This window comes from Pristiophorus japonicus, chromosome 6 (genome assembly GCF_044704955.1).
Source record: "Pristiophorus japonicus isolate sPriJap1 chromosome 6, sPriJap1.hap1, whole genome shotgun sequence".
Lineage (NCBI taxonomy): Eukaryota > Metazoa > Chordata > Chondrichthyes > Pristiophoridae > Pristiophorus > Pristiophorus japonicus.
Window position 1 is genome coordinate 78,367,443 of NC_091982.1, and position 14,695 is coordinate 78,382,137.

The 14,695-nt window shown below is 46.9% G+C and overlaps 1 protein-coding gene across 11 annotated transcripts in view; it reads left to right on the forward strand.

Moving 5' to 3' along the window:
• Positions 1-14,695, forward strand: part of LOC139265703 (ecto-NOX disulfide-thiol exchanger 2-like) — a 460,596-nt gene that overhangs the window by 325,771 nt on the left and 120,130 nt on the right. For all 11 annotated transcript variants that reach the window (XR_011593606.1, XM_070882954.1, XM_070882953.1 and 8 more), the window contains one exon: positions 14,367-14,522. Coding sequence is in view for 10 of the 11 variants with exons in the window: in XM_070882954.1 (XP_070739055.1) it covers positions 14,367-14,522 (156 nt within the window). In the remaining variant the exon portion in view is untranslated. The remainder of the gene's footprint in view (positions 1-14,366; positions 14,523-14,695) is intronic.

The window sequence follows — 14,695 nt, forward strand, 5'->3', positions numbered from 1 at the left end:
AACACAGGCCCCCGAAACCATTGTGCCAAAGGGGAAGGAAGAACACGCTGCCCTCATCACAATCGGAGCTGGCTGAGCAGTTTCAGGGGCAGGGGTCTCAAAGATGAACTATATGAAAGAATAAGTTGATCTGGCGCTGGGAGGGTCCAAACCTGTGCAGTGAGTTGGGATTTCCAATCCAACACCTTTACCACTCGGCCACCATAGCTGCTGGGAGCCAGCTGAGCCAGGCTTGTCTACAGCTTCTGCCTGCAGCACGTGAAACTTCTCTGATCATGTCACCCACTCCCCTGTCATGTAGCCGTTGCCCCAACTCTTTTGTTAATTTCCAATTGGATTCGGCTCTGAGGTCGCAAGACTCGCAAATGACACACTGTCTGGATTCCTGGGCCATTATGCATTGGGCCCCTCCAGTTTCCAGTGGCAGGTGGGTTGATAACCAGAGGACATAGTTTTAAGATAATTGGCAAAAGAACCAGAGAGAGATGAGGAATTTGTTTACACAGCGAGTTATGATCTGGAATGCACTGCCTGAAAGGGTGGTAGAAGCATCTTCAACAGTAATTTTCAAAATGGAATTGGATATATATTTCACACAGAAAACTTTGCAGGGCTATGGGAAAAGGACTAATTGGATAGCTCATTCAAAGAGCCGGCACAGGCACAATTGGCTCCTTCTGCGCTGTAAGATTCTATGATTAAGATTAAGCAACCATATTGGGCCCAAATTTGCCCAGGAGTTGCTCCATTTTTTTTGGAGCAACTTGATTTTCTTGAAGTATCTTAAAAATCGCAATTCTGCTCATTTAATTTGCACCACTGTAAGTGAGTTAGTTAGGATTTTTTTTGTTTAGTTTTTTTTTCAAAAGGGGTCGGCCTGTTTTGGCCATTTAAGCAAGTTTGGACAGCTAATAGTTGTTTAAACTAACTTAGACCAGCGTATGTGGCCCTTGCGGAGAGTTAAGAAATCAGCGCAGATAAGTACATTCTAAAGCAGCAAGCTCTAAACAAAGCACAAAAATAAGCATTCAATAACAAATAAAAAATATAAGGAAGCTGAGAGGACCTGCACCAAGTACCAAGACTTACAAAGCACTAAACAAAGCACAAAAAGTAATAAGCAATTAATTAACAAATAAAAAAGAGAAGGAACCCTGCACCTAAAGCACCAAGACCAAAGTAATAAGCAATCAATCAATAACAAAAACAAAGTAACCTTGTCCAAACTACTCCTGCACAGTCCCTTTCAGTACCTTCAATAGCAGTCTTTTGCTGGCTCCTACTTTATTCTAGCCAATGGCATATAAATACTCAGCACAATGTATAGACCAAGTGCAGTGCATTTACTCCATTCATTGTGTGACCTTGTGAACATTGCCAGCATGATTTGTCTCAATGCTTCCCATTTGTTTCAGACATTGGGACACCTAACCTAACCCAATCTACTACTTTTAAACTGATTCCCTTGTGGAAAACATCAGCATACTAACCAGCTGCAGGGTTTCACTGACAACCTGCTGGGGTTCTGGTTCTCTCAGACCTCCTTTTACTGGTGTGGCTGGATAAGGCAGCGGGCCGCCGATGAGGGAGCACATTCGGCCAGGGATAGGGGCGGTGCGCTTCGGCCCCTCCCCACACAGCCAGCAGAGCGCACTCAGATTCTGGGGGCGAGGAGCTACTGCGCATGCATGCACACTCCAGCGTGCATGTGCAGAGGTCCTGGCATTGTTTTCAGCGCCGGGACCTGGCTCCGCCCCCCACTGCTTTTGCCACACCACACCAAGGCCTACGACGGTCCACGGAGCAGGGAGAATACCGAGGTAAATTTTGCCGCCATTTTTGGAGCACAAAGTTGGTGCACCTCAGGCAAGTGCATCGTTTTAACCGGAGGGCCAAGTTTTAGCCCTTAATAACTGATGTTTAAATCTAGAAACATAATTAGTAGCTTGAATGGTTAAAATAGAAAATGCATATTGAGTCTTTACACACTTAAATATGGTCTTTCTTGGCTTATTTTTTAACTTCCAAATCTCTTGCTATTTCCAACCTATCTTTGTATATTGGTTGCACCCTATGCAAGAAGAGTTTTGTGTTTGGCTGCTGTATTCCATTGATTGAGATTGAATTGGCAGTGCAAAGTTTGTGGTAGCTTTTTTTAAATAGAAGTCTCTTATCTAGGATGTCTTATTGGCTACACACAAACTACAGTTAACCTCCTCTTTCCCCCCTCTCCCCCCCCCCCCCCCACGCGCGCGCACACACACACACACACACACACACACACACACAAGTAATTAACCAGTCAATTAAAGAAGAAACCAGTAAATTGGAAGAAATGTCACATAAACTGAGGCTTCATCCTTCCCATGGGGAAGGATACAAATTCTATTTCTTTGAATGTAAATATATTTTGTGCACATTTCAAGTACAAAACCACATTTTCCCCCAGGCCAGACATAACTCATATTAGTTGCACAGTTGTTTGACAATTTGTGGGCCAGGCTCACAGAAAGGAATGAGACAACAATTAAGGCGAGGCAACAACGACAACATCTTTTATTTATATAGTGCCTTTAACGTAGTAAAATGTCCCAAGGCGCTTCACAGGAGTGTTATAAAACAGAATTTGATACCAAACCCAATAAGGAGAAATTAGGACATATGACTAAAAGCTTGGTCAAAGAGGTAGGTTTTAAGGAGATAAGAGGTATAGAGAGGCGGAGAGGTTTAGGGAAGGAATTCCAGAGCTTAGGGCCTAGGCAGCAGAAGGCACGGCCACCAGTCATTGAGCGATTAAAATCAGGAATGTTCAAGAGGCCATAATTAGAGGATTGCAGGTATATCAGGAGTTTTGGGGCTAGAGGAAATTACAGAGATAGGGAAGGCAATGGAGGGATTTTAAAACAATGATAAGAATTTTAAAATTGAGGTGTTGCTTAACTGAGAGCCAATGTAGGTCAGCAACCAAAGGGGTGATGGATGAACAGGACTTGGTGCGAGTTAGGACACAGACGGCCGAGTTTTGGATGAGCAAGTTTACGTAGAGTAGAACGTGGGAGGCCAGCCAGGAGAACGTGCATTGGAATAGTCAAGACTAGAGGTAAAAAAGGCATGGATGAGGGTTTCAGCAGTAGATGAGCTGAGGCAGGGCCGGAGATGGGCAATGTTACGGAGGTGGGAATAGGCGGTCTTAGTTATGGCTCATTTCCGGATCAAATATGACATCAAGGTTGCGAACAGGCTGATTCAGCTTCAGACATGTGCTAGGGAGAGGGATGGAGTCAGTGGCTAGAGAACAAAATTTGTGGTATGGACAGAAGGCAATGGCATCGGTCTTCCCAATATTTAATTGGAGGAAATTTCTGCTCCTCCAGTACTGGATGTCGGACAGGCAGCCTTGACAGTTTAGTGGAGGGTTTGGGAGAAGTGGTGGGGAGGTAGAGCTGGGTGTCGTCAGCTTACATGTGGAAACTGGATAATGTCGCCGAGGGGCAGCATATAGATGAGAAATGAGACCTGGCCAAGTATAGATCCTTGGGGGTCGCCAGAGGTAACGATGCGGAAGCGGGAAGAAAAGCCATTGCAGGTGATTCTCTGGCTACGATTAGATAGATAAGAATGCACAACCAGGTAAGTGTAGTTCCACGCAACTGGATGACAGTGGAGAGGCGTTGGAGGAGGATGGAGTGGTCAACCATGCCAAAGGCTGCAGACAGGTTGAAAAGGTCGAGGAGGGATAGTTTATCTTTGTCACAGTCACATAGGATGTCATTTCTGACTTTGATAAGAGCCATTTCGGGTACTGTGGTGAGGTGGAAACCCGACTGGAGGGATTCAAACATGGAGTTGTGGGAAAGATGGGCACAGATTTGGGAAGCAACCACACGTTCAAGGACTTTGGAGTGGAAAGGGAGGTTGGAGATGGGCGGTAGTTTGCAAGGATGGAGGATTCGAGGTTTGTTTTTTGAGGAGAAGTTGATGATTGGAGCTTTGAAGGAGAGGGGGACTGTACCTGAGGAGAGAGAACCATTAACGATGTCAGCTAACATGGGAGCCAGAAAAGGAAGTTGAGTGGTCAGCAGTTTAGTGGGAATAGGGTCCAGGGAGCAGGAAGTGGGTCTCGTGGACAAGATGAACGCGGAGGGATCACAACGGGAGATCGGAGAGAAACTGGAGAAAGATGCGAGTTCAGGACTAGGGCAGGGAGGAACCTTAGAGCCAGTTTGGTCACTGTGGGCTAAGGGAAGGAATATAATGGCAGAGGCAGCTGATCGGATGGTCTCCATCTAAGAGACAAAGAAGTTCATGAACTTCTTGCACTTGTTGGCGAAGACAGCGGGAAGCGGGTTTAAGCAGATGATTTGTCGTAGAGAAAAGAAGCCGGGATTATCTTTGCATTACAGAATGATCCTGGAATAGTGAGCAGTTTTGGCAGACGAGAGCAGGATGCGAAAATGCTTTGTGGCCCAGCCAGATCTAGCTAAACCAGTTGTCCATTCAAGTCTGCGTTCTTTCAACTTAAGGAAATGGAGATGAGGGCCGTTCCAGGGTGAGAGAGAATAATGGTTTTAATAGGGACTAGGGCATCAAAAGTGGTGGTGAGGGTGTGGTTCAGCACATCAATAGTTGCAGAAATGTCGTGGTGAATCAAGAGCCAAGGGGCGGACACAGAAGGAAGTAGGATTGAGGGGGAAAGTGGGATGTAGGTGGAGAGCGGTACATGGATATGGTCAGTGATGCCCTCATCTGTGATTGACACAATGGGAGTTGTGAGACCATGAGAGATGGCAACATCAAGGGGGCAGCCATGAATACGGGTTGGGGAGTTTACATGGAGGGAGAGATTAAGGGAGGATAGGAGGGTAGTGAACTCTGAGCAGAATGAGCATGATGAACTGAGATGGCGGTTGAAATCACCGAGGATGAGAAATCGCTTGGTGCAGAGGCTGAGGGAGGAAAGCAGTGAAGATATCTCGGTGATAACATTTTTATGGTACTTAGGTGGATGGTAGAGAATGAGAATTTTAAATGAGAGGTGAGATGGGGTGGAACAAGTTGAGATGCTCAAAGGAGGAGAAAGTGCCAGAGGAATAGTGGGACAACCAAGGTGTGATTTAGTGATGAGCTACTCCGCCATCGTGACTGTCTGTCTGAGCGGGGCAAATGATGGAAGGTATAGCCAGGCTGAGAGGCTTCATTTAGGAGTAAGGAGTCATCACCCTTCAGCCAGGTTTCCATCAAGGCCATGATATCGATGCAGTATCCAAGATGAGCTCATGGATGGCAGTGGCCTTGTTCACAAGTGAACAGACATTTTGGAGAGCGAAGCGGAGAGGGGCGGTGACAGCTAATTCACTGCCAGTGTCCACAGGAAGGAAGGTTGTGAGACAGTTGGGGATTGCTGCTCATGAGGCAACAACGCGTGCCTCGATGGGCCCTTCGGAGGATGCCAAAGAGGTAGGTAGGGAAGCTGTAGGCTTATCTAAGAGGGAGTCAAACTTGGGATGGTGGCAGGAAAGTAGGAATGTCGGAGAGTAATGATAGGTTGGGGTTGGGATTTGGGAGGGCAGAGTACCCGAGAGAGGAGAAATGAAAGGAAGCATGATGACAGGAGAGAACGGTCAAGGAGGGGTAAAGAGAAAAGAGAAAGGGGGAGAAAAAAGTGGAAATAGAAGTGATCGGCTCTGGTTCGGAACGGCAGCCAAAATGTGTTCGACAATGGATACAGGAGAAACTCGAGGCCTGGTTCATAGGCCTAGTTATGTAGCAATTATTGGAATACATATTTTCTGGCAGTAACAGGGAATTTATGGGAGACAATAGGAGAGAGTCCAGAGTTACTTCATTGGCTGTAAAGCACTTTTGAGACATCTGGTGGTCGTGAAAGGCAAGTCTTTTTTCGAAAGTCAGAGGTTCCGTAGCGTGTAAAGTTGACATAGGTAAGGGGGAGTCGACATGGAGCATTGACGGGTGTAGCGGACGAGTAAAGTCCAGAAGTGGGAATAGGGATCCAGGCGATATGCAGAATCGGTTGCGGAGCAGAAAGATGATGGCGAAGTTGGAGGTCACCGTGGATCAGAAGCGGCAGAGAAATATAAACCGCTAGCCAGAAACGAATAAAGCTGAAAAAACAATAAAATGAGTCACCCAGCTCAGCAAGAATAGCGGTGATGGGGGAAGGGCTGTAGATCACCAAAGTTACTTGAAAATTTTAGCAGCAGAAGAGCAAATCAGACACAGCAGGAGTCTTGCGATGGAGAGCAGTGCAGAAGCGTAGTCTTGATGTCCAGAGTCTTGATGTCCAGAGAAGTCCAGGAATTCGGAATCCAAATTTGAGAAGAGACCCAGCAGCTTGAGAGAAGCAGAGAGCAGGCATAGGGGTGAGGGATGGATAATGGTGGTTTAAAATAGCAGTTAACTTGTAGTTAGTACTAAAATGCACCAACTAATAGTTAGGGGAACTTGAACAGTGGAGGTGAGGAGATTTGGGAGAGAAAGGGCAAAGGATGGCAGGAGATTCCCATGGATAGAGGTGAAGCAATGAGGAGCTCCCTATGGAACTGCCAGCTGAGCAGCAGCCATCTTGTAACATTTCAAGCACCTGACCAGGTAATTTTTATTACTTGCTGGCTGCCGATAAACTTTGGGATCTATACATGGATAAGGTGCAACAACAAACAGCAAAACCCAGTGCCACGTGCTAGTCAGAGTAGGAATCGCAGGATAGCTCAGATGAATACGTGGCTTGAGCAATGGTGCAGCAGGGAGGGATTCAAATTCCTGGGGCATTGGAACCGGTTCTGGGGGAGGTGGGACCAGTACAATCCGGACGGTCTGCACCTGGGCAGAATCGGAACCAATGTCCTCGGGGGAGTGTTTGCTAGTGCTGTTGGGGAGGAGTTAAACTAATATGGCAGGGGGATGGGAACCAATGCAGGGAGATAGAGGGAAACAAAAAGGAGGCAAAAACAAAAGACAGAAAGGAGATGAGGAAAAGTGGAGGGCAGAGAAACCCAAGGCAAAGAACAAAAAGGGCCATTGTACAGCAAAATTCTAAAAGGACAGAGGGTGTTAAAAAAACAAGCCTAAAGGCTTTGTGTCTTAATGCAAGGAGTATCCGCAATAAGGTGGATGAATTAACTGTGCAAATAGATGTTAACAAATATGATGTGATTGGGATTACGGAGACGTGGCTCCAGGATGAGCAGGGCTGGGAACTCAACATCCAGGGGTATTCAACATTCAGGAAGGATAGAATAAAAGGAAAAGGAGGTGGGGTAGCATTGCTGGTTAAGGAGGAGATTAAGGCAATAGTTAGGAAGGACATTAGCTTGGATGATGTGGAATCTATATGGGTAGAGCTGCAGAACACGAAAGGGCAAAAAACGTTAGTGGGAGTTGTGTACAGACCTCCAAACAGTAGTAGTGATGTTGGGGAGGGCATCAAACAGGAAATTAGGGGTGCGTGCAATAAAGGTGCAGCAGTTATAATGGGTGACTTTAATATGCACATAGATTGGGCTAACCAAACTGGAAGCAATACGGTGGAGGAGGATTTTCTGGAGTGCATAAGGGATGGTTTTTTAGACCAATATGTCGAGGAACCAACTAGGGGGGAGGCCATCTTAGACTGGGTGTTATGTAATGAGAAAGGATTAATTAGCAATCTCGTTGTGCGAGGCCCCTTGGGGAAGAGTGACCATAATATGGTGGAATTCTGCATTAGGATGGAGAATGAAACAGTTAATTCAGAGACCATGGTCCAGAACTTAAAGAAGGCTAACTTTGAAGGTATGAGGCGTGAATTGGCTGAGATGGATTGGCGAATGATACTTAAGGGGTTGACTGTGGATGGGCAATGGCAGACATTTAGAGACCGCATGGATGAACTACAACAATTGTACATTCCTGTCTGGCATAGAAATAAAAAAGGGAAGGTGGCTCAACCGTGGCTATCAAGGAAAATCAGGGATAGTATTAAAGCCAAGGAAGTGGCATACAAATTGGCCAGAAATAGCAGCGAACCTGGGGACTGGGAGAAATTTAGAACTCAGCAGAGGAGGACAAAGGGTTTGATTAGGGCAGGGAAAATGGAGTATGAGAAGAAGCTTGCAGGGAACATTAAGACGGATTGCAAAAGTTTCTATAGATATGTAAAGAGAAAAAGGTTAGTAAAGACAAATGTAGGTCCCCTGCAGTCAGAATCAGGGGAAGTCATAACGGGGAACAAAGAAATGGCGGACCAATTGAACAAGTACTTTGGTTCGGTATTCACGAAGGAGGACACGAACAACCTTCCGGTTATAAAAGGGGTCGGGGGGTCTAGTAAGGAGGAGGAACTGAGGGAAATCCTTATTAGCCGGGAAATTGTGTTGGGGAAATTGATGGGATTGAAGGCCGATAAATCCCCAGGGCCTGATGGACTGCATCCCAGAGTACTTAAGGAGGTGGCCTTGGGAATAGTGGATGCGTTGACAGTCATTTTCCAACATTCCATTGACTCTGGATCAGTTCCTATGGAGTGGAGGGTAGCCAATGTAACCCCACTTTTTAAAAAAGGAGGGAGAGAGAAAACAGGGAATTATAGACCGGTCAGCCTGACATCGGTAGTGGGTAAAATGATGGAATCAATTATTAAGGATGTCATAGCAGTGCATTTGGAAAGAGGTGACATGATAGGTCCAAGTCAGCATGGATTTGTGAAAGGGAAATCATGCTTGACAAATCTTCTGGAATTTTTTGAGGATGTTTCCAGTAGAGTGGATAAGGGAGAACCAGTTGATGTGGTATATTTGGACTTTCAGAAGGCGTTCGACAAGGTCCCACACAAGAGATTGATGTGCAAAGTTAGAGCACATGGGATTGGGGGTAGTGTACTGACATGGATTGAGAACTGGTTGTCAGACAGGAAGCAAAGAGTAGGAGTAAATGGGTACTTTTCAGAATGGCAGGCAGTGACTAGTGGGGTACCGCAAGGTTCTGTGCTGGGGCCCCAGCTGTTTACACTGTACATTAATGATTTAGATGAGGGGATTAAATGTAGTATCTCCAAATTTGCGGATGACACTAAGTTGGGTGGCAGTGTGAGCTGCGAGGAGGATGCTGTGAGGCTGCAGAGCGACTTGGATAGGTTAGGTGAGTGGGCAAATGCATGGCAGATGAAGTATAATGTGGATAAATGTGAGGTTATCCACTTTGGTGGTAAAAACAGAGAGACAGACTATTATCTGAATGGTGACAGATTAGGAAAAGGGGAGGTGCAAAGAGACCTGGGTGTCATGGTACATCAGTCATTGAAGGTTGGCATGCAGGTGCAGCAGGCGGTTAAGAAAGCAAATGGCATGTTGGCCTTCATAGCAAGGGGATTTGAGTACAGGGGCAGGGAGGTGTTGCTACAGTTGTACAGGGCATTGGTGAGGCCACACCTGGAGTATTGTGTACAGTTTTGGTCTCCTAACCTGAGGAAGGACATTCTTGCTATTGAGGGAGTGCAGCGAAGGTTCACCAGACTGATTCCCGGGATGGAGGGACTGACCTATCAAGAAAGACTGGATCAACTGGGCTTGTATTCACTGGAGTTCAGAAGAATGAGAGGGGACCTCATAGAAACATATAAAATTCTGACGGGGTTAGACAGGTTAGATGCAGGAAGAATGTTCCCAATGTTGGGGAAGTCCAGAACCAGGGGTCACAGTCTAAGGATAAGGGGTAAGCCATTTAGGACCGAGATGCGGAGGAACTTCTTCACCCAGAGAGTGGTGAACCTGTGGAATTCTCTACCACAGAAAGTTGTTGAGGCCAATTCACTAAATATATTCAAAAAGGAGTTAGATGAGGTCCTTACTGCTAGGGGGATCAAGGGGTATGGCGAGAAAGCAGGAATGGGGTACTGAAGTTTCATGTTCAGCCATGAACTCATTGAATGGCGGTGCAGGCTAGAAGGGCCGAATGGCCTACTCCTGCACCTATTTTCTATGTTTCTATGTTTCTATGTTTCTATTATTAAGTGTCTTCTGTAGAGACCTTCTCCACGTTAGTGACACTACCTCTTGCATGCAAACTCAAACTGCCCAATTTCTACTTGTACAATAGCATATGTGATGTGTTATGAACCAGATATTAGTATAATTTACATTGCCTCCATGCCTCTCCAATAATCCCACAGGCAGACATCTGGTATGATATGATACGAATTGCTGAACTGTTTTATTCCAGTATGAACACACACATAACAGTAGTTATGACCGGCTGTGGCTCAGTGGGTCGCACTCTCTCCTCTGAGTCAGAAGGTTGTGGATTCAAGTCGCACTCCAGAGACTTAAGCACTGACAGTTCAGTGCAGTACTGAGGGAGTGCTGCACTGTTGGAGGTGCTACCTTTCGGATGAGGCATTAAACCAAAGCTCAATCTGCCCTCGGGTGGACGTAAATGATCCTATGACACTTGTAATGTATTTGCTTCATGGGTTCTTTGCTTAAGAATTCATAGCAACACATTGCCATTAAGAACTAGTTGATTTATTACCACTGGTTTAACAATCACATTACACATTACCAGTTCATCCACCAGGCTCACAGCTACCTGCCTCATTGTGGATCCCCTGTACCCAACAGGCTGGGGTCTTTTTGAGTCTTGTGAACATCATGTGACTGGCTAAGCCACGCAGTACTCAGCAGGTCTACAACTATTTTGGTTGAAACCATCAATCAAATGCCCCCTTATTAAAGGGGGCACTAAAACCGACAAATAAACAAATTAAATCTTGACCATTCAAATTAAAATTTGGTTGCCAGGAGTGATGATGTACTCCAGTCCCTCCGGCGGCCACCTCTCGCGGAAGGCCGCGAGCGTACCGGTGGACACTGCTCAACAGCTCTACAACTCTTTTGGCTGTAAAACAATAAATCAATTAAATCAAATGCCCCCTGATTAAGGGGGGGGGGGGGGGGTGGGGAACACTCCAAACAGTTTTCAAGTGCCCTTTTTTGGGAGGTTTTTGTGGTTTTTTTGGGCACTAAAACCACAAATTATACAAGTGCCCGCTGGCTAAAAGGGAGGGGACATTAAAACCCGGCACAATAAAACAAATCGAACTTTAAAACATATAAAATCAAATTAAAATTTGGTTGCTGGGGGTAATGATGCACTCCAGTCCCTCCGGCGCCCACCTCTCGCGGAAGGCCGCGAGCGTACCGGTGGACACCGTTCAACAGCCCTACAAACCTGTGAGAACACCCACAGGTGCATACATTACCACACTATTTCAAAGAAGAGCAAAGGGAGTTATCCCTGGTGTCCTGGCCAATATTTATCCCTCAATCAACATCACAAACAGATTATCTGGTCATTATCACATTGCTGCTTGTGGGTGCTTGCTGTGTGCCGCGTTTCCTACACTAGAACAGTGACTACACGTCAAAAACTACTTCATTGGCTGTAAAAGGCTTTGGGACGTCCTGAGGTCGTGAAAGGTGCTATATAAATGCAAATTCACTTAATTCAATCAGTGTAAATTATCTTTGCCGAGTGCAAAAGTAATGAGCCACTACGCTTCCCCCATTCAGTGGGACATCTGCTTGGTGTAAACAAAACTACTCCTGCATTCTCCCCAACTTGACAAAAGCTTGCCTGTGCAGTTTTTGTCTGAAGACCTGACTGGCTGAGTGTCTTTTTATGGACGTGTTAATTTGCAACACCTAAAGCTCTGATTGGGTCCCCTTGATCACCTTAGAGGATAAGACACACCCAACAGTTTCTCTGGAATGTGTAATTAGAATTGCCCTGCCTACGTAATTAGTGACTTTGTAACGTGTAATTTGAGCCATTCTGATTGCTGACTCCAGACGGAACAGAGCTCACTTAGAACAGCCAAGGCTCACTCTCTCAGGTTAAGATCTCCCACCCACCCCCACCCCCGCAAACAAGTTCCTTCCCCCACCTCCTAAATTTGTGACCTCTTTCCCCCCCCCCCCCCCCCCCCCCCCCACCCGAGTTCCTGTCCTTCTGCCTCCCACTCCAACTTCCAGACCCCCTTCCCCTTCCCCTGCCCAAATTCCTGACCACCTTTCCCCATTGCCCACCCCCGGGGGTTCCTGACCACCTCCCCCTGCCCAAGTTCCTCCCCCACGGATTCATGACCTTGTCTTCCCAACAAGTTCCTGACCTCCCTCTGACACCCCCCCCCCCCCCCCACACACCATAGAATAGGGCATTGTGTGTGGGTCACGGATTATTAACAGGTTTATTGGGTATGAAGTGAATGGTGACAGTGTAGTAACTTTTGGATTTCATCCAGTCTTACCATCTGGATCACGTTCTCGCTCTCAACACCACCACCACCCCCCCTTCGACCTGGATCACATTCTTCCCCATTCTCACTGTGCTCTTGGTACCCTTGACCCCACCGAGATCCTGACCACCTCTCTTTTCCCCCCTCCCCCTCCAATTTACCCCTTACTCCGATCTCTTGCACCGACCTCCCCCCTCCCCTCGCACCGACCTCCCCCCTCCCCTCGCACCCCCCTCCCCTCGCACCGACCTCCCCCCTCCCCTCGCACCGACCTCCCCCCTCCCCTCGCACCGACCTCCCCCCTCCCCTCGCACCGACCTCCCCCCTCCCCTCGCACCGACCTCCCCCCCCCCCTTGCTCCTACCTCGACCCCCCTCTCGCTCCGATCTCTACCCCCCCCACCCCTCGACCCCCCCTCACTCCGATCTCTAACCCCCCCCCCCCTCGCTCCGATCTCTAACCCCCCCCCCTCGCTCCGATCTCTACACTCTTTTCCCCCCCCCTCACTCCGATCTCCAACCCCCCCCTCCCCTCGCACCGACCTCCCCACTCGTACCGACCTTCCCCCCCCCCTTGCTCCTACCTCAACCCCCCCCTCGCTCCGATCTCTACCCCCCCCACCCCTCGCTCCGACCCCCCCCCCCTCGCTCCGATCTCTAACCCCCCCCCCCTCGCTCCGATCTCTACCCCCCCCCCTCGCTCCGATCTCTACGCCCCCCCCTCGCTCCGATCTCTACCCCCCCCCCCCTCGCTCCGATCTCTACCCCCCCCCCCCTCGCTCCGATCTCGATCTCTCTCCCCCTGACCACCCCCCTCTATCTGTTAGAAATTGCCAAGTTAAGGCTATCTCTGGTCACTTTAATAATCTGGATCGACTGTAAACCAATCTGGTGGGTATATTGTGTTTAATCAAAGTTTAAGACTGAATATAACACATTAGTAATACAACAAAAATATAACACCATGACATGTAGCTGGTACCCAATCCAATCAGACAAACGGCTGGTGCACGTGAGCAGTTCTCTTTAGCTTATGCAATCCCGGGTAAAACATATAACACATTAACCCTTCACTTGTCTCGAGCAGAAACATACAATCATTTAAACACAGTATTATTTTTTAGGTATCCCTAATTTCTAACAGATCTCTCTCTCACTCCCTCCCTTTTCGATCCAATCTTCTCCTGGGCCTTGACCCACGGAGCTGAAACAAGCATGGGCCATGCTGCACTGAGCTGCAATTGTGGGGTACCGTGAATGCGCGGCAGGACCTCGGTGACAGCACGCATACGTAGAAGGGGGTCGGGTGCACATGCGCAAAAGGGGGTGGGGCCGACTGCGCACATGTGCAGAAGGATACAAAATTGTTTGTGCAGATAATCACTTTTTAAAAATATATCCTTCGTTCACAACCAGGCCTCTGTCACCACCGCTGCCCAGCAACCAGGAACCTCCCAAGATAATAATCAATTATCATCACAGGCTAACAAATTGCTTATAGTTTAGCATTTTCATCACATTTTTGTCTCCGAACCTTTTATTTTAGTCCTGTGAATGCACTTTGCTTTAAGATACATTCTTTAAATATAACTTGTTTTCCAAAATCCTTTCAGTGGAAAAATGAGCAAAAAAAAAATCCCAAAAGGCTTTAATACATAATGTTCCAAAGCACTTTATGGAGGTAAGATCATGTACTGAGCAGAAATGGGATGTGACCAAAGGCATAATCAAAAAGAGAGCTTTTGAGGAGCAAAATCATGGGGAAGGGCTTTCCAGAGTTTGGTATCAAGATTGGAGGTAGGGCAAAAAGAGGAGGGACGCAAAGGAGGACAGAATCAGAAGAGTGTTCTTTGACACATAGGGCTGGAGGAAAGAGCAAAAGTAGGAAAGGACAGGCCAAGGATTGGTTTGTAGATGAATGCAAGGATTTTGAATTTGTTTTTATGTTGAAAAGCTTCCAATTCTGCCATAAGGGTTAATGAAAGACTAGCAAGGCTTAAAAAGTTCCTTTGACCTAGCAAAGTGCAAGTGGCTAAAAAGATTATCGAACCTTCTCATTTTTGTGTCCCTCTTTCCAGAGCTTGACCGAGGCCTTAGCATGATGTCTGGAATTGCACCTATTAACCCAATGATGCCTGGATTTGGCATCGCCCCTCCTACAATTCCTCAAGACATGCTTGTAGTCAAGGAAATCATCCATTGTAAAAGCTGTACACTTTTTCCTCCAAATCCAAGTAAGTGTGTGAGTAGCAAGAGAATAACTAATTGTTGATGGCAATTTACAGTTATTTTTCATGATTTATTTATAGCTTGCGTCTGATGGATTTTTGTGAACAGTGCGTTCATTAACAAAAGGCAGTATTCAGCTGATCACTGGATTTGTGCTAAAGGATAGAACAGTGAAAGG